This window comes from Pristiophorus japonicus, chromosome 13 (assembly GCF_044704955.1).
Source record: "Pristiophorus japonicus isolate sPriJap1 chromosome 13, sPriJap1.hap1, whole genome shotgun sequence".
Lineage (NCBI taxonomy): Eukaryota > Metazoa > Chordata > Chondrichthyes > Pristiophoridae > Pristiophorus > Pristiophorus japonicus.
Window position 1 is genome coordinate 94,911 of NC_091989.1, and position 20,603 is coordinate 115,513.

Here is a 20,603-nt window from a genome sequence, read left to right on the forward strand (position 1 = left end):
TGTCCCCACCGTCTTCTGGTCTGCTTTCCGACCCTTCCGATTCGTATACCAGCCGAGCTACTGTTTTTCGGCACATGCGAGCCAGATGCCCTGTATAGTTGCAGTTTCTGCAACAGCATGCTGAAATCAACACCCCCTTGTTGAGTGCCTTTCCCCACATCTCCAGCACAGACCGCTTCCATTGTTTCCGAAGGATGAGCTGTGCCTGGCTGATCTCTCTTGTGCTTCTCTCAGTCTGTAGTTGATTGCTCGCATTGTGGGTTGATGAGGTGTGAACGGCCGTTCATGTGGCCCTTGATGGCTTCTGGCGCCACTGCCTGCTATTGAAGGCCTGCTCTCCTGCCTGTGTCTGTGTGTGGGGGTAGCGGCTCGTTTCACGCTGTGAACCCCTTGTTCTGATGTTTCGTCAGTTGTCGTACCCGCAGTATAGGTCAACCTCGTTTCTTCTTCTCCTGCCAAGAATGTCTGTACGACCAGTGCTGCTGCCTCTAGGGTCAAGTTCTTGGTCTCTATGCCTGCGTGGCCTATTCCTTCAATAAAATAGTCTCTCAGTACTTCTCTCCTCAGTTCATCGGAGAACTCACATTAACTAGCCAGCCTCCGAAGTTCCGCCACAAAGTTGGGTATGCTCTGGCCCACACAGCATCTGTAGTTGTAGAACCTGTGTCTGGCCATGTGTAGGCTGCTCACTGGCTTCAGGTGGTCTCTCACCAGTGTGCTAATTCTTCTTGTTTGCTGGTTTCTCGGGTGCCAGCAGGTCCTTCATTAAGGCGTATGTTTTCGAGCCACAGCTGGTCAAGAGATGGGCTCTTCTCTTGTCTGCCTTATCGTCGCCCAAACAGTCTTTGGTTACGAAGCTTTGCTGGAGCCTTTCTATAAAGTCCTCCCAATTGTTTCCAGCATTGTATTTCTCATCTGAGCCGTTGGTAGCCATTCTGTGGATTCTGTGATCCCGTAACTCGTCGCCATTGTAAAGTCCTGACCCTGCAGTACAGATTTACACGAGGCACGTGCTGAAGTCAGGGTCACTCTGGACCTGCACCTTTATTTCACAGCTCTCGAGTGCCACACTTGCCTGAGACCTGCCTTTATATACCTGTGTGGAACAGGTATGCAGTGTCTCCTGCAAGTGCACCCCTGGTGGTAAAGTAAGCTTGTGGTTAAAGGTCATATCTAGTTACAGTCATGTATAGCATGGTAAGATACAGTAGTGTGAGATACATGACACACCCGTCTGTTATTTTCTATTCCCAGATGAGTCGTTGCATGCGCCACATCCTCGAATGGAAGCCTCCAGTTCAGGCGGTTATGTGGGGGTGGAGGAGGGGAACAAGGAACCTCCACAGGAAGAGCAAAGTGATCACCCTATCCCGGGAGGGGTGGAGGTGGGGTGGGGGTCCAGTGCCAGTCGACACCTCATTTTGCTGCGACCATTACCTTGTCTGAGGAAGAAACATTCTCGGGCTTTGAGCCATCCGAGGCCCTGGGTACAAGTGGCGTGAGGCAATGCACCACTGGGGTTGAATCCCGTTTGTCATTTCTCCGGAGGGTGAGTCAGCAAAGCCGGTGGCAGACAGACAGGCAGATGCACACCTGCACATGGTGGGACTGTCCAGGAAGAGCGTACAGCTCAGCCGACAGCTCCTAGAGGTCCTGGGTAGGATTCCCACAAGCATCGCGGCCCTCTCCGCGAATATGATGGAGGTCGGGTCGTAGATTGTCAGTGCGATGCTGTCAATGCCCATACGCAATTGATGGTCTCGATCTTTGACACTACAGTCCTGAGTGTCACACCCAGACCAACATCACCTGCATGTGGCGAGGTCGAGCATGAGCCTTGCCCCTCAGATGCTGGGCCTTGCATATCCCGAACTTCTCCAGGAGATCAACATGTGGTGTCTCCCCCAATACAGCAGGACTCTGGCTGCCTTGCTGCATGACATCTTAGTGCTACCTCCTTGGGTAGGGTCCTGAGGCGAGGGAGGGGGGTTGGGGTGAGGGGGGGGAGGAGGGGCTGCAGGTAAAAGACCTTCAGTGCAGGGGCTGATGTTTTGTTGCTGTTGTTGATATTTTATAAAAGTTTTTAACATTTCCCAATTCACAATAATGTTTAATAAATTTTGTTCCACTTTTGAGATGTTTAAATTTTATTCAAGTTACAATGTTTATCAAGTTACTGTATGTTTAATAAATTCTTTTGTTCACCTGAACCATTCCTGTGTCATGTCTCATCTGCAGAATAAGAGGGGGAATAGTCAACATGGTGGGATAGCGTGAGCAGGAAACGATCACTCGACAAGCAAAGCATTGAATTATGAGCTGCTGATGTAAGGCTGTTGCAGCGGCAAAAGCTCCACAAGGCTTTCCCTGTGGTTGGGGGGATGGGTTCATCGCCAGGCTCCTCCTCCTTGTCCTCCCCTCTCTTCTGAGGTGGTCCTGCAATCCCCATTGGCAAATCCTGTTCCCTCACGTAGCACACTACGATGAACACACAGACCCGCTAAGGGGAATATTGCAGGCAGCCTCCAGAGTGGTCCAGGCATCAGAAACGCTGCTTGAGCACTCCAATTGTCTGTTTGACGATGTTGCGTGTGGCTGCATGGCTCTCATTGTAGCGATGCTCGGCTTCTGTCTGAGGGTTCCGGAGGGGGGTAATGAGCCAGGTGGCGAGGCTGTAACCTTTGTCCCCCAGCATCCAGCCCTTGCCTTGTGGCTGACGCTCGAACAGGTCGGAGAAAGCAAGGTAAAAGCATCATGGTGCTCCCTGGATATTGGGCATTGACTGCCATGATGCACTGAGTATGGTCACAGATGATCTGTACATTCAGGGAGTGGAACCCCATTCGGTTTTAGTAAACTCTGGATTGAGTAAAGGTGCTTGCAGGGTGATGTACGTACAGTCAAAGGCAGCCTGTACCTTGGGGAAGGCAGCAATTCATCCAAGACCTACAGCCTTCTCATTCTGTGCCTTCCTGGTCATCATGAAGTTTATGAAGTCCATTCTGCGTGCGTGCAGTGGTCACCTGGCGAATGCAGCAATGTGTAGCGTGCTGCGAGATGGAGCATATGTCCCCTGGTGATGCCTGAAAGAAGCCGGAAGCATAGAAGGCAAATGCTGCAGTCACCTTCACCTCGATGGGCAGTGTAGTCCTGATGGCGCTGGTAGGCTGTAGGTCTGCCTTTATGAGCTGGCACGTCTCTGTGACCACCTCTTTTCGGAAGCGCAGCTGTCTAATGCACTGTGCCTCAGAGAGCTGCAGGTATGAGCACTGTTCCCTGTAAACCCGTGGGGCTTAAGGTCTCCTCCCCATACATCTGCGAGCTCTTCGATTACGCTCAAAATGCTCATCAATAAGCCTTCTTCCAGCTCGACGCAGCATAGAAAAAGCAGCCAGGAATAATGGCTGACATAGTATAGCCCCCATTTTTTTTAATATCCTTCAACACGAACTATAAACTCACATAAAACTTCAGTGTGTAAAACGCAGCCTTCCATCTCCAAGTCCTTTGATACACTGAACTTCTGTTCCGTTTCCAAGGTGGCAGTGTTAGTGCTGGGTGCAGCCTGGGTCCAACTGTTCTTTCCGGGTGGGCAATAAAACGGGCGATATCGCCGAATTTACCGCCCATGGTATCAGTGCAGCGTTGCACGCCGATTGATGTCATAAAAATGCTTAAAAAATCACACAGGCGATAACTTTTAGCCCCGGCACAAAACCGCTGCCAAAATTTCCGCCCGGGCGCAATTTGTTGTGTGACTCGTTTAGCGGCAAAAATAAAATATTGCTTCGCCCTGGTGGAAAAATGGTTGTAAACCTGTTCAATTTCTAGCCTTAAAAGTCTCAAACAAATCAATAGATTTTGAAAGTGTGAAAAGAAACTAATTTTGATTGCAAACAGCTATGCCGAACATTTCAACAATGTCTGTGTTCATTCATTGAGCCAACTATTATTCAAGTTCAATCATTTCTAAAATTGAGCCAACGTACAGGGAGCACAGCTATCAAGTGTCTGAACACATACACTGCATTAAATCATTCATTGCTACCAAATCATTTGCAATGAAAGTCCTTTTCACACTGAGAATTATCAAAAATTGGATCTTTAAAAGTTCTATGCAAGAAAGGTTCCACAGATGACACATTTAAATGGCCACATACCTTCATCCTTTGTCTCCTGCACAAATTGCCCTCCACCCTCCCCAGCAAGCTTTCAGCACCAGGCCTAACATGGGCAGGGGTTCAATTAAACAAATAAAATTTGGTTAACCTGGAGGTTTTTGCAGGGTCAGCTCTCTCCCTATTGGGCAGGATATGATGCTCCCACACCTGTCTGCATACGGACTCTGAAACCAATCCGTGCAACTTGTTAAACCTCAGACTAGATGAGTTGGATTTTTTTCAAGCGATTTGATATTAGAACTGAATAGCTGAATAATTAACTGAACACACCTCATTCTTACTAAAATGCTGCCACTTACACTAAACTAAATGTCCTCCATAAACTGTTGTGCCCTCCCTACAAAACACACTTTGTGCTGATACTTGTGCTACCACCCAAACAGGGAACGATGCAATTTCTCCCCCCTTCTTTTCCAATGGTCCAAATTTGAATCTTTGGGTGACTTAAATTGAAAGTTCATTCTACCTAATAATGCAGTAAGATTTAGTCCTTATGCAACAAAAATAAACGATCTGACATTGGAAAGAAAGAAAATAAAGACTTGCATTTATATAGCGCCTTTCACAACCACCGGATGTCCCAAAGCACTTTACAGCGAATGAAGTACTTTTGGAGTGTAGTTACTGTTGTAATGTAAGACACGTGGCAACCAATCTGTGCACAGCAAGCTCCCACAAACAGCAATGTGATAATGACCAGATAATCTGTTTTGTAGTGATGTAGTTTTTTGTCTACAGACTCTGTTAGTACATGAGGTGGTTGGAATATATTTAATAAAGTTACTTGTATATATTGTCAATTTTTGTAGAGCCCATCTCCCCAATTAAATACAACATACATTGCAGTGATGATGGCAGGGCAAAGCTCCTGATGACATCTATGACAATTCTACAGCTCATCTATCTTCCAAACAGCTGGCCTCCTTTTCCCCACAAAATGAGGTGACACTCGTGTGAATTGATTCTCTTTCTTTTGCAAAAATTCTGCTTGATGCTGGCCGAGCCCCAAACTGTGTCTCATTACACTTCCTACAAATACAGATCGTTATTGTGCATCCCAATCACGCAAAAGTTAATTTCTGCCGACAGCAGTCAGACCGGAGAGTGACTGTGACAAATAAACAGAGAATTACCATCATTTCTAACATTAGCAATAGTGTTAGTTCTGTGCACTGTGAAGTGGCTGAGTCAATAGTTTGCGACTAAATTCTGCTGCTGGGACACAATTTAGTCAGAAATAATTGAGAGCCAACATGAATATATGAAGTGATTCCACTTTGCTTTCTGCAAATTAATTGACATGAATATAGAAATAAGAAAATAACTTGTCTCGGGACTGAACCTCGAGTGGCCACCAGTAAAATACATTAATAGTTTAAAAATAAAAAACAATATATTTGTACTCATTTGAACAGTATGTCTTCTGGTATTTGCAAAATAATGTGTTTTCCCTTAAACTATGCACTGAATAATGAGGCTTTGCCCAAACGCAGAGCTCCGACGTTCATTAGACTGGTGTCAGAGATTAGCAAGTAATGCGAATCTGAAATGTGATAGTGACTACTCTACTTCAAACAAACAGCACACTAAATATTTGTAACTTTTCAGCCTATGTACAAATGAAATTGTACGTTAATACGAAGAGGTTTTGCCTGGAAACCCAAAATGTGAAATGTTAATGTCTACAATATAATGCTAATGTTTCAGGCTACATGTATAAATTTATCTTTATCTGGCAGATCACACAATTGATATTAAAATGTTACTCTGTGGGTAAAGCATTTCCCGGGCCCGTGCAGTGGGCGTTGTGGCAGGCAGAGTGTGATAGCAGATTGCGTGGCACTATACGCTAACATCTTCATCAAGTGACTCATGTTAGTTTGATGCAGAAGTACACAGTGTCCTGATAATATTATGGCCTAGAATTTCAATGGCGTCATGCCCATTTTTTGGGGCACTAACCGGACGCTCATTACTGCTGGAAATGTGCCGACTGCCACATTGGTATCGGCACAAAAATAGGCAACTGGCACCCGTGCCGGAAACAGGCATCAGTTAATTTGCATATGCAAATAATGGGACTAAAGCATGTTTGAGGCGCTCTGCAATCTTGGCTTTCCGAGGTAGTCAGCGCCAGCTGATTTCATAAAATCGAGTTTACATTTTGTATCGGTCTTCACGGTAGAAGACACTAAAAGTATCCCAATAATTGATAATCAAGGGGCTATTAGGAGGGGGGGGGGGACTTAAAACAATCACTGTCACTAGAGAAAAGGTATTAGCAAAATAATGGGACTAAAGGTGGACAAGTCCCCAGGACCTGATGGCCTGCATCCTAGGGTCTTAAAAGAAGTGGCTGCAGAGATAGTGGATGCATTGGTTGTAATCCACCAAAATTCTCTGGATTCTGGAAAGGTCCCAGTGGATTGGTAAACCGTAAATGTAACGCTCCTATTTAAGAAAGGAGGGAGACAGAAAGCAGGAAACGACAGACCAGTTAGCCTAACATCTGTCACTGGGAAAATGCTGGAGTCCATTATTAAGCAAGTAGTAGCAGGACATTTAGAAAATCATAAGACAGACAAGCAGAGTCAGCATGGTTTTATGAAAGGGAAGTCGTGTTTGACAAATTTGCTGGAGTTCTTTGAAGATGTAACGAGCAGGGTGGATAAAGGGGAACCAGTAGATGTCGTGTATTGGGATTTCCAGAAAGCATTCGATAAGGTGCCACATAAAAGGTTACTGCACAAGATAAGAGCTCACAGCGTTGGGGGTAATATATTAGCATGGATAGAGGATTGGCTAACTAACAAAGAACAGAGAGTTGGGATAAATGGGTAACTTTCAGAAAACTCTAATTAGTGGGATGTCACGGGAATCAGTGCTGGGGCCTCAAATATTTACAATCTATATTAATGATTTGAATGAAAGGACCGAGTGTAATGTAGACAAGTTTGCTGATGGTACAAAGATGGGTGGGAAAGCAAATTGTGAGGAGGACGCAGAGTCTGCAAAGGGGTATAGATAGAATCATAGAAATTTACAACACAGAAGGAGGACATTTCGTCCCATCGTGTCCATGACGGCCGACCAAGAGCTATCCAGCCTAATCCCACTTTCCAGTGCTTGGTCCGTAGCCCTGTAGGTTACGACATTTAAGTGCCCATCTCAGTATTTTTTTAATATGGTGAGGCTTTCTGCCTCTACCACCCTTCAGACAGTGAGTTCCAGACACCCACAACCCTCTGGGTGAAGACGTTTCCTGTCATATCTCCTCTATACCTCTACCCAATTACTTTAACTCGATGCCCCCTAGTTGTTGAACCCTCTGCCAAGGGAAACAGGTCCTTCCTATCCACTCTATCCAGGCCCCTCATAATTTTAAACACCTCAATAAGGTCTCCCCTCAGCCTCCTCTGTTCCAAAAAAAACAGACCCAGCATCTCTAACCTTTCCTCATAGCCAAAATTCTCCAGTCCAGGCAACATTCTTGTAAATCTCCTCTGCACCCTTTCCAGTGCAATCACATCGTTCCTGTAATGTGGTGACCAGAACTGCACGCAGTACTCCAGCTACGGCCTAACTAGTGCTTTATACAGTTCAAAGAGGTGGCCTTGGAAATAGCGGAAGCATTGACAGTCATTTTCCAACATTCCATAGACTCTGGATCAGTTCCTATGGAGTGGAGGGTAGCCAATGTAACCCCAATTTTTAAAAAAGGAGGGAGAGAAAACAGGGAATTATAGACTGGTCAGCCTGACATCGGTAGTGGGTAAAATGATGGAATCAATTATTAAGGATGTCATAGCAGCGCATTTGGAAAGAGGTGACATGATAGGTCCAAGTCAGCATGTGAAAGGGAAATCATGCTTGACAAATCTTCTGGAATTTTTTGAGGATATTTCCAGTAGAGTGGACAAAGGAGAACCAGTTGATGTGGTATATTTGGACTTTCAGAAGGCTTTCGACAAGGTCTCACACAAGAGATTAATGTGCAAAGTTAAAGCACATGGGATTGAGGGTAGTGTGCTGACGTGGATTGAGAACTGGTTGGCAGACAGAAAGCAAAGAATAGGAGTAAATGGGTACTTTTCAGAATGGCAGGCAGTGACTAGTGGGGTATCGCAAGGTTCTGTGCTGGGTCCCCAGCTGTTTACATAGTACATTAATGATTTAGACGAGGGGATTAAATGTAGTATCTCCAAATTTGCAGATGACACTAAGTTGGGTGGCAGTGTGAGCTGCGAGGAGGATGCTATGAGGCTGCAGAGTGACTTGGATAGGTTAGGTGAGTGGGCAAATGCATGGCAGATGAAGTATAATGTGGATAAATGTGAGGTTATCCACTTTGGTGAGGCAGACTATTATCTGAATGGTGACAGATTAGGAAATGGGGAGGTGCAACGAGACCTGGGTGTCATAATACATCAGTCACTGCAGGTTGGCATGCAGGTACAGCAGGTGGTTAAGAAAGCAAATGGCATGTGGGCCTTCATAGCGAGAGGATTTGAGTACAGGAGCAGGGAGGTGTTATTACAGTTGTACAGGGCCTTGATGAGGCCACACCTGGAGTATTGTGTACAGTTTTGGTCTCCTAACTTGAGGAAGGACATTCTTGCTATTGAGGGAGTGCAGCGAAGGTTCACCAGACTGATATCCGGGATGGCGGGACTGACATATCAAGAAAGACTGGATCAACTGGGCTTGTATTCACTGGAGTTCAGAAGAATGAGAGGGGATCTCATAGAAACATTTAAAATTCTGAAAGGTTTAGACAGGCTAGATGCAGGAAGAATGTTCCCAATGTTGGGGAAGTCCAGAACCAGGGATCACAGTCTAAGGATAAGGGGTAAGCCATTTCGGACCGAGATGAGGAGAAACTTCTTCACCCAGAGAGTGGTAAACCTGTGGAATTCTCTACCACAGAAAGTTGTTGAGGCCAATTCACTAAATATATTCAAAAAGGAGTTAGATGTAGTCCTTACTACTAGGGGGATCAAGGGATATGGCGAGAAAGCAGGAATGGGGTACTGAAGTTGCATGTTCAGCCATGAACTCATTGAATGGTGGTGCGGGCTCGAAGGGCCGAATGGCCTATTCCTGCACCTATTTTCTATGTTTCTATGTTTCTAAGCATAGCCTCCCTGCTCTTGTATTCTGTGCCTCGACTAATAAAGTCAAGTATTCCATATGCCTTCTTAACCACCTTATCTACCTGGCCTGCTACCTTTAGGGATTTGTGGACAAGCACTCCAAGGTCCCCTTGTTCCTCTACACTTTTCAGTGTCATGCCATTTAATGTATATTCCCTTGCCTTATTAGATCTCCTCACATGCATTACCTCACCCTTCTCCAGATTGAATTCCATTTGCCACTGTTCTGCCCAACTGACCAGTACATTGATATCTTCCTGCAGTCCACAGCTTTCTTCTTCATTACCAACCACACAGCCGATTATATTATCATCTGCAAACTTCTTAATCATACGTCCAACATTCAAGTCCATGGGCTAGATTTTCCATTATTTTTGCATGCGTATTGCCCACTTAACGTCCATTTTAACGCTGAAATGAGGTGCAACGCCTATATATCGCCCATTTAGCCACAAAATGGAAAGTAACACCCATTTCTTGGTCACTTATCGCTGAGCATTACTTTCAGCATGTACATAACGCCGATAAAAAATAATACCACCTGTCCACTTTTTTGGGTGGAAAGATCAGCATGGGTGAAACCAACGCCCATAATATCGCCCAGCGTTACTTTCGGTACATAATTAGCGCCAAGATTTAATAATACCACCCGGCCACTGTTTTTTGTCGTAAAGATCCCATTTGCTGAAACTAACACCCAGAAAATTGGTCATCCTTACTTTTGGCACCTTGCACACATCTCGCCAACAATATCACTCGCCGAAAAAACCGCTGTGAAAAAGTTGAACTGACCTGAACTAATGGACGCCATTTTCTAAATCGCAGGTCGCATCATTTCAAAGGCTGCTTCAACTTCGGGGGAGTTTGTATGTACTATGGAGGTCTTTTAAGGTGATGTGAACATCTGAACAAACATTTTTTCATACTGTGGATGATTGGAAATTATTTAGGTGTCTTAGTGGGGGCATTTATTGTTTGTGAACAATCGGTATTATACTGATAGTTATTGGAATGGGGCCAGCCATTTCTCAGCCTGTCTTAATGACAATGCAGATGCTGCAGCATACACATTGCAGAAGATATATTCAACAGCATTATGTGCCCAATCTAAGACGTGCCAGACTGATGAGGAGGACGAGACCATACACCCCACACAATTACAGGGAGAAGCAGTCTTACCTCAACTTATCCGACACCACCTGCCTTCAGAGACTGCGCTTCCACAAAGAGGTTATGAGTGAGATATGCCAGCTCATCAGGGGAGATCTGCAGCCTGCCAGCACCATCTGGACCGCATTGTCCATCGAGGTCAAGGTGACCGCGGCACTTTCGTTCTACGCGTCCGGTTCCTTTCAGGCCTTCGCTGGCGACATTTGCGCAATATCTCAGCATGCCACACATTGCTGCATTAGACAGGTCGCTGAAGCCCTGTAAGCACGTAGGATGGACTTTATCAGCTTCCCTATGACCACGGAAGCTCAGACTGAGAGGGCTCTAGGATTCTACCGAATTGCAAACTTCCCCAAGGTGCAGGGAGCAATAGACTGTACGCACATTGCCATGTGGGCACCTTCTCAGGATGCAGAGGTTTTTCGGAACCGAAAAGGATTTCACTCCCTGAAGGTGCAACTCGTTGTCGACCACAACCAGATAATTATGGCAGTGAATACCAAATTTCCGAGCAGCATCCATGATGCTCACGTCCTGCATGACAGCGCTGACTCTGACATGTTTACCAGTCAGCCACAAGGTCAATGCTGGATCATTGGTGACAAAGGATATGGCCTCACCACCTGGCTGATGACCCCCTGCGTGACACCCACAGCGAGGCCGAGAAGCGATACAACGAGAGCGACAGAGCCACACACAAAGTGGTCCAGAAAACCGTTGTTGTGCTTAAGCAGCGCTTTAGATGTCTGGACCACTCAGGAGGGTAGCTTCAATACCACCCTGATCAGGTAGTTCAATTCATGGTCATGTACTCCATGCTGCACAACTTATCAGGAGTGGGCAAGAATTGCCAGAAGGGACTGATGATCCACCTCAGGAGAGAGAGGAAGAGGAGGGCGAGGGGCTGGATGCTGACCTCGGGCCAGACAATCAGGCTGACTATGCAACCATGCCCACTATCCCCCCTCCAGACCGAAGGAAAGGACCCGTGGTGGCTACATAGCTGCAAGACTCTTACATCAGCAGCTCATAAATGAGCGATTTGCCTGAAAGAACATTGCTGTTATTGACAAAGCTGATACACTGCTGTGTGTGCAGTTCAGACATTAATGGTGCCCATCAACTTGGTGCCAGTTAAAGTTGAAATTGATTCAAGTTAAGTGTAATTATATCTTTCATGTTAAGGAATCATCAGTGCATAACGGTGCAGCTATCTGAGACAATTCGCAGAAAGGTTATGTTAAATAAAAAACATTTAATAGAACCACTGGTCTGAAATCATAAGTGTAACGGTCAAAAACACCCCAACCCTACCCCCACCTCACCCCACCCCACCCCACAATACATTTATAACATTGACATCAATCAAATGGTCAACATTTCCAGCAACGCAGAACACAAATGCAAACCAACCAGGTGGCCCCCTCTCCCCGTACCCCAGACCTTAAAACAAATTTGATGCACCCAGATGGAAATATTACAAAGCCATCACCTGCAGACATGCACCTCACTTTCCTTCCCTCCCAACCCCTTCTTCTCCTCATCTCTACCCCTTCCCCTCCTCGCTCCACGCCGCCTGGCCGAGGAGCTCCTCAGGCGCTGCATCATTGAGGGGCAGGAAGACAGACCGGGTGGTTGCACAGATACGGGAAAGGAGGGTCCTGAGATGGGAATATTCTCCGAACCAGAAGCAAGATGTTCCTCCTGGCTCGCATGTGTTGTTGGCAATAGGGTTGCGGCATCTTGGGGTGCAGTGCCGCGCTCAGGACCACTGGGAGGCCTCTGCCACCAGTGTTCCTGGCTATCGTCTCCACGGCCTCCGCCATCTGCGGAACATACTCCATCATGGTGCCGGAGATGCTGGCCAGCTGTCAGGTTATGCCTCCCAATGCCTGTAGGATCTGGTCACCTATGGCTACAGTCCTCCTGGACAACTGTACCATCTCTCTGCTCTCATCTGGCGCTCGTGGAGCAGACCTGCCACATCCACGAAACCTCCGCAGGGTCGGCGCCATCTTGGGGACACCTGGGGTGCCCTGTGGCGAGGTGCTTGGGGCTGGTACCCCCACAGTGGAGGTGTGAATGGCCGCAGAAGCACTAGATGGCGTTGGGGTCGAAAGCGTTATGGAGCCTGGTGATGCAGGCTTCTCAAAGTCCACACTGTTATCCGTAGAGAACAGACCCAGCAGATCCACGGGCGAGAATCGGGGCTCCTCAGCACCAGATGGAGGATCGTGCTTCGAGTCCTGCCCTGCACCCCCACCTTCTGGGCTCAGTGGCCTTGCCTGGGGATGTGCTGCTGGCTGAGCTGCAAAACACAAATGAGGTTATTAGAGGAGAAGGGGGTGCTAGGGTGACAAGGTGAGTCCAGCGCTACACACAGCATTATGCACGAGAAAAGCACCACCGCTATCAAAATCATCACATTTCATGACCATCAACACATTCTGCACTGCGTTGATTCTCATGAGGCCAGCATTATTTAGAGAACATTTTTATCAATCATCTATCATATATTATTGTTTAGGATATGGGTGGGTGTGGCATCTATTGACTTTACATCACGCAATTGTGTATACTTTACTCACGTGGCATCAGTTCAGGCTCTACAGCTGCCTGCGTGGCCGACCCTGGGTGGGTCCCCACTAGGGCTAGCACCCGCTCCTCGATATCAGTGAGGTCGATGATGACTGGTGGCCCTACCCGTTCACTGCTGCTTGGCCCTATTCTTTGAAACCTTCTTCTGTAAAAGATAACAACAGGATGACATGGCATGAGATCATTGCGTGATATCATTGCTAGGTACTGTCACAGGGACTGATACAACACATAACCGACAGATGTAATCATGATTATTATGATAATTATAATTCTTTACCTAAAGATGTACACCGTGACTGCAGGCTTTGTTTTCAACCTTCCCGCTAAAAGTGAAAGACCTCACATTTGATTTTAATCACTCATTACACTTACAAATCAAATTATATAAATATATAAGTACATGTAAATAAATGTAATACTTACTCTTGCGGATCCGACAAGGTCGTTCCATCACTTGTGGCACTCGTTGCCCTCACGCACCTCGTTGGTCGCCGACATAACCACCTCGGCTATCTTGGCCCATATCTTCTGGTAGGCCTTTGGGGTGGGCTTCCCACGCCCTCCCTGTGTCAATTCACCCCAATGTGACTCGACCTCCTGCAGGAGGGAGGCAGTTGCCTCGTCCGAGAATCTCCTCGCTCTTTTTCGACCTCCCAATTGTTCCTCTCCCAGCTCACTGCTCTCACCAGCATCAGTCTCCACAGCGCGCTGTGTCACCTCCTCCATTCCCTCCATTGTAAGCACCAAATTAACGAAAATATCTCGCTGGTAACAGCTAACTTTTTGCTCACAATTCTGTACTAAGGTAGAAATTCTCCCTCGTACCTCCCAAAACAGCCAAACAAGCACCCACACCACACCCATACACGCCTTCACTTTCTCTCTGCTCCCTCTCTCTCTGTCTCCTTTTATGCGCATGTAATGATGACCCTCGACCTCCTGAAATGCGGAAATCTAGCGTTGCCATGCTGTTGCTAAGGACGGCCACACTTTACGGCAGAAGGTCAGAGAAATTTAACGCTAACGCCCATTTCAGATCGCTCACAGTAACTCCCATTTAAAGAAATGCAAAGTAAGGATTTTGACAATTGTCGATAATCCAGCGATCTGAAAACCCATATTTACTGCCCACGCTGGAAATAACGCTCATTTTTGGCCGATTTGCACAAAAGTGGAAAGTCTAGCCCCAAAGTCATTGATATATACCACAAAAAGCAAGGGACCCAGTACTGAGCCCTGTGGAACCCCACTGGAAACAGCCTTCCAGTCACAAAAACACCCATCAACCATTACCCTTTGCCTTCTGCCTCGGAGCCAATTTTGGATCCAACTTGCCACATTGCCCTGGATCCCATGGGCTTTTACTTTCATGACCAGTCTGCCATATGGGACCTTATCAAAAGCTTTGCTAAGATCCATGTACACTACAACGTACGCACTACCCTCATCTACCCTCCTGGTTAACTCCTCGAAAAATTAAATCAAGTTAGTCAGACACGACCTTCCATTAACGATAGGTTAAATGAATGGGCAAAACTTTGGCAGATGGAGTATAATGTGGGAAAATGTATTGGTAGGAAAAATAAAAAACATAAAAACCCTAAAAAAGCAAATTATTTAAATGGGGAGAAATTACAAAATACTGTGGTACAGAAGGATCTTGGGGACATTGTACATGAAACACAAAAAGTTAGTATGCAGGTATAGCAAGTAATCAGGAAGGGAAATAGAATGTTGGTCTTCATTGCAAGGGCCATGGAATATAAAAGTAAGGAAGTCCTGCTACAACTGTACAGGGTATTGGTGAGACCATACTTGGAGTGCTGCGTACAATTTTGGTCTCCTTTTTTAAGGAGGGATATACTTGCAGAGGAGGCTGTTCAGAGAAGGTTCACTAGGTTGATTCCTGAGATGAAGGGTCTGTGTTATGAAGAAAGGTTGACCAGGTTGGGCCTGGAGTTAAGAAGAATGAGAGGTGATCTTATTGAAACATATATGATTCTGAGGGGGCTCGACAAGGTGGATGCAGAGAGGATGTTTCCACCTCGTGGGGGAATCTAGAACTAGGGGGCATAGTTTCAGAATAAGGGATCGCCCAATTAAAACTGAGATGAGAAGGAATTTCTTCTCTCAGAGGGTCGTGAATCTTTGGAATTCTCTGCCCTAAGGAGGCTGGGTCATTGAATGTATTTAAGGCAGAGATAGACAGATTTTTGAAAGATAAGGGAGTGAAGGGTTATGGGGAGCGGGCGGGGAAGTGCACTTGAGGTCAAGATCAGATCAGCCATGATCTTATTGAATGCGGAGCAGGCTCAAGGGGCCAAATGGCCGACTCCTGCTCCTATTTCTTATGTTCTTATCACAGGCCCCGGAACCCAATCACAGACCACAAAACCCCCAGAGAAATAGTGTAAATGCTATTCACTCTTTTTCCAGGAGTTCCTTGGCTCTCCTGCTGAAATTACATTGGATGCGTGGAAGAACCCCAGCAGAAACTCAGCTCCTTAGTGTCTTGTTCCTGTACAAGATGACATAGTACAAGGACTAGTGCTGTGTTTATGCAAGATTTCCTGCACTAAACTGAAAATGAAGTATGGCACATTTTAAACAATTCCAGAATAAGTGAAAATCCCAAACCATTTTCCATCATATCTTCTACTGATTTTCTGTAACTTGATAATGTTACCTTCATATTCCTGATGTGTGAGCATCCTTTTCCCCCATTATACATTTTACCATATTGGAGAACGGATTTCAGTGGCCTGTCTAGTTAATTTTTAAGTTCTTTCCAAAAAGCCGTTTAGATCATTTCTCCTGGAATTTGGCCGACACCGCAACCCGTGGAAATTCTAGCTGAATATTGTTAATCATATACACAAACATTACAGCTCAAATATTCTTGCATGGGAAACATTGAATGGAACTGCAGTTGGTTGAAACACATGAAAATGTTGGTGTTAACCAGAAATATATTGATATCACACTTAAACAATTTCTGTGCTCCCTCGAGATCCTGCATTAACAGCTCAGAACCAACATCGTCTATGTATTATACTGGCATCTTACCGTCAGTTTCTGCTAGGCCAAGTCCTTGTTGTTTCAACTGCTCTGACAATTTGTGCTTTTCACCTTTCAGGGTGAGATCAGTGTCCTGGCTCATCTTACCCCTATTGGAAAACAAGCACAGGAACAAAAGTTGCACTCCACGGGGTTACAAATAGAATATGGTGGGCTTGATATTCAATGTCTATTTTACCTTTCAGAGCCAGTATACACCAGACAACCGTACAAAGTTTGGTGTGTGTTCACACATTGGGAACTCATGCAAGTCTGACACCAATACAATTATAGAATTACAACATAGTTTAGTCCAAAATGTTAATATTTTGGGGAAAGTTTTTGAATTCACCAATATTAAATTAAAGCATAGTCTGAGAGTTGTATGTGTTTATGAGGCTACAGAGTGGTCATTCGGTTTTACAGAATTATGGGGCCCAAGTTTGCACATGATTTGCGCCTGATTTTTTAGGAGCAACTGGTGGAGAACGGACTATCTTAGAAATCGCAATTCTCCACATTTTTTTTCTGCAGTTCTCGTCAGGTAGAACAGTTCCACTTTGGAACAGAATTTTTTCTTCAAAAGGGGGCGTGTCTGGCCATTGACGCCTGATTTCAAAGTTTCCACGGTGAAAACGTACTCCAAACTAACTTAGAATGGAGCAAGTGAAGATTTTTGTAGAACTGAAAAAACCTTGTCTACACATTAAAAAATCAGGCACAGGTTACAAATTAGGCGTCCAGAACGAGGTGGGGGGGAGGGGGGGAAGAGAAGCCATTAAATTCTATAATAAATCCTTATTTATACTTATACAAATATTATACAAATAAATCCAACCTGAATAAAAATTTATAAGCAAAGAAAAGATTAAATAAACCATCTTCCTACCTGTGTGAAAGTGCTTCAGCCAGGGAGAATTCTGCAGGGGGGGGGGGGGAGGGGGAAGCCGTTCATTCCCATGGGGGGGGGGAGGGGGAGGAGGAAGCCGTTCATTCCCATGGGGGGGGGGGAGGGGGAAGCCGTTCATTCCCGTGGGGGGGGGGGGAGGGGGAAGCCGTTCGTTCCCGCGGGGGGGGGGAGGGGGAGGAGGAAGCCGTTCATTCCCATGGGGGGGGGGGAGGGGGAAGCCGTTCATTCCCGTGGGGGGGGGGGGAGGGGGAAGCCGTTCGTTCCCGACGGCGGGGGGGGGGGGGAGAGAGGGAAACGGCTGCCTCAACGTCTGAGGCTTCCTGCACCTTCTCACTGCTGCAAGAAGCCTCACTGCTGATGTGCTGATGGCAATGTGCTTTTATTAAAAAATGTTCAAAAATTAAACAGCTACAAAGAACTACAAAAATGGCCGAGTGCCAACGTTTCCTTCACACTGCGCGTGCGCGAACGCTCCGACGCATACGCGCAGCGTTGCCGGCAGGAAAAAAGCTAATTTAAATGGTACCCGCCCCCTCCCACTTACAAAATCGGCGCGAGTGTAGGCTCCACTCCCCTGGGCGCCGCGCCAAGCAGACATGGAGCTGCAGGGCGCTCCAGAATCGCGCGTTTTTTTTCTGGCGGCATTTTCGGCGCGAAAAACGGGCGCCCAGTTCGGAGGGGCGCCCGTTTTTTATCGTGTGGAAACTTGGGCCCATGGATTCAAGTACCAGGCTGATAATCGAATAGATTGGATAGGCTGGGTTTGTTTTCTTTGTAACAGAGGAGGCTGAGGGGTGACCTTATTGAGGTAAATAAAATTATGAGGGGCCTGAATAGAGTGGATAGGAAGGGCCTGTTTCCTTGGCAGAGGGGTCAACAACCATGGGTTATAGATTTAAATTAATTGGGGGGAGGTTTAGAGGAGATATGAGAGGAGATAAACAGAGATTTGAGCGATAAGGGGATAAGGGGTTATGGGGAGCAGGCAGGGAAGTGGAGCTGAGTCCATGATCAGATCAGCCATGATCTTATTAAATGGCGGAGCAGGCTCGAGGGGCCAAATGGTCGACTCCTGCTCCTATTTCTTATATTCTTATGTGCGTTATAGAAATGGAGTATTTTACAGTGAACTCAATGTCAAGTGAAATATCTGAAGACCACGTTTTCCCTCAGCCTATGCCAACTGGCAGAATAACCATGAAGACGTGATCTTGGAAGGACCATGGAGCAGAGCAGGTCTCCAGTCGTCTTGGTTAATCTTTGCCACTGGTCCAAGACCTAGCTCTGTCGAGCCCATGTGGTGGCTGGTGTGCAACGGCCACCACACATTAAAAAAATTCATGCACAGACATCTTCCACCCTTCAGGATGTAGTCAGGACTTGCAATATTAGGGCCTTCATTGAAACACCTGTGAACTCATCCTTTTTTGGAGTGGAAGCAAGTCAGCCTCGAAACGAGGGACTGCCTATGATGATGATGATGATAATCCAATCTTACCAGCTCCTGCAAGATCTAGATCATCCTTTGGCACTTTGTAAGCGAGAAGTCACTCAAAGCATTGCTCAGACAGGGGTGCAGGAGGGGGACAGGGGTTCCACCTGATACTGCGCTGACTCAGAGCTGGGGAGCTGCAATGCGATGCCCGCTCGTGACCTGCAACTTGTTGGCGGCACATTAATGAAGTCTCACTCACAAAATGGACTGCTGTGAGGGTGTCCTTGAGGTGTTTCCTCTGCTCTCCTGGGGCTCGCCTGTCATGATGGAGCTTGGAGTAGAGTGCTTGTTTCGGGAGTCTAGTATCGGGCATGCGGACAATGTGGCCCCAATGAATTTGCAGGATTTTGCGGGGGCAGCGTCGGTGGCACTTTTCCAGTGCTTTGAGGTGCCTACTGTACATAGTCCACGTCTCTGAAGCACAGACTGCAAAGTCTAACTGATAATTAAAGAGTGAGTGATTGCATTCACTGTTATTTAAGTTAGAGAACGGAACCCTGGCTTTGTTTGTGGGAAGGTTAAGGAAGAGCCAGCAGATATTGTGGCTCTGCCAGTTTCTGTCCCCGACAGTCTTTCTGTACATTGCAAATTAAAGCTTTGTTTCTTTGTAGTGTTTAACAGTATCATTTGTCACAGACAGTGTGTGAAGTCTGAAGTATGACAGAATTCAGGCATACATAGTTTTAATAACATTAAGGGTGTTGCTCAGAGTAAGATAGATGATAAGTGAAATGAGACAGCACTGATATTTCACAATTACTGGAGTTATACACTTCTGTCAGACTAATTCCCATTTTTAAACAGACATTAAAGCATTTTATTAATCAAGCAGTTTAAGAGCAGCTATTTGAAATATATTTGACTGAAAAAGGGTCTAATGTTTATACCGCTACAATTGTATATAATGATTTACACGGTGGCCACTGCCATTCTGTATCAAGATATTGAACAACCCATTATGCAACAGTAGAACTCGCTCCTCTTAATTTAAAACTCAAAGTGTTTAGTTAACTTACATTTGAGGGGCAGCGAAGACTGTGTATTCCCCTCCTGTCATGCTGCCTTCACTGTCGACACTGTAGCCACTTCCAACACTGCTGATGGATGAGGCAGTGGAGATGGAAGACTCAGTGGTCCTGTGACTGGTTGATCTCGCTATATAGAGAGCACAACAATGGTTTATTCACAGTTAGCTCCAAATACAAATGTTCACCATTCTCGGCCAGACATGTTACAGGCAAGTCTGAAAACTCTCAATGAAGGGCGTTTGTTACAGGCATTAATGGATGTGAGGAACACAATTGTACTTCATTACAACAGATCCTCGTCATTAGCGACTTGCACCCCCCAACCCTCCCCCTTCCCTCCCCCATCCCCTTCCCCACCCGCCCCTCCCCCACCCCCACCCCAACCCTCCCCCCTCCTCCTCACCCCTCCCTCCCCACCCCCTCCTAACAGGAACACTCTTCAGCACACTCAGTAACAAGGCTAAATCTTCTGATAAGGCAGGCTGTGTAAATCGTCACAGCTCCTTAATAATTATGTTTGACTGTATATACTATAATACAAACTTCTCCAAAGTATGAGTGACATTTTTCATAATATTGTGGCACTCTTAATCTCAGCTTCGATAATGAATCTCAATTGAAATCATCTGTTACATCAAGTTTACATTAATATTAACATATTGGCATATTCTTTTACAAAAATGGAATTAATTTTATCAGAAACTGTTCATTACCCCAAACCAGGAGGACACTCCCTCTACACTTTGGATTAAGTTACACGGTTATAATATATATATAGTCATACACTACTTACATTACATGGTTAGTAAGGCAGACACTATTTATTGAGTCTGAGCACCAGTGTTCCGGACGAGGGAAATGCAGAGAAATTCTTATATTGTGGATTGTGGGAGCACAATCTTTCCATTTAGTGAACTCCTAAAATTGCTCTTCTTTCTTTCAAAGTAGTCTAGTTAATTTTTATTTTTAAGCAATTTTAATTTATTTTTTCATAATTGTACATCTCAG

At 45.8% G+C, this 20,603-nt stretch overlaps 1 protein-coding gene across 1 annotated transcript in view; it reads right to left on the reverse strand.

Annotated features, from left to right (window-relative positions):
- The window catches only part of pcloa (piccolo presynaptic cytomatrix protein a), a 677,428-nt gene that overhangs the window by 42,192 nt on the left and 614,633 nt on the right, over window positions 1–20,603 (reverse strand). Inside the window, exons 22-26 of the mRNA XM_070898375.1 lie at window positions 19,584–19,722; window positions 16,172–16,272; window positions 13,383–13,428; window positions 13,093–13,247; window positions 12,531–12,812 (exon numbers count right to left, since the gene is read on the reverse strand). Of these exons, the coding sequence (XP_070754476.1) occupies window positions 12,531–12,812; window positions 13,093–13,247; window positions 13,383–13,428; window positions 16,172–16,272; window positions 19,584–19,722 (723 nt within the window). The remainder of the gene's footprint in view (window positions 1–12,530; window positions 12,813–13,092; window positions 13,248–13,382; window positions 13,429–16,171; window positions 16,273–19,583; window positions 19,723–20,603) is intronic.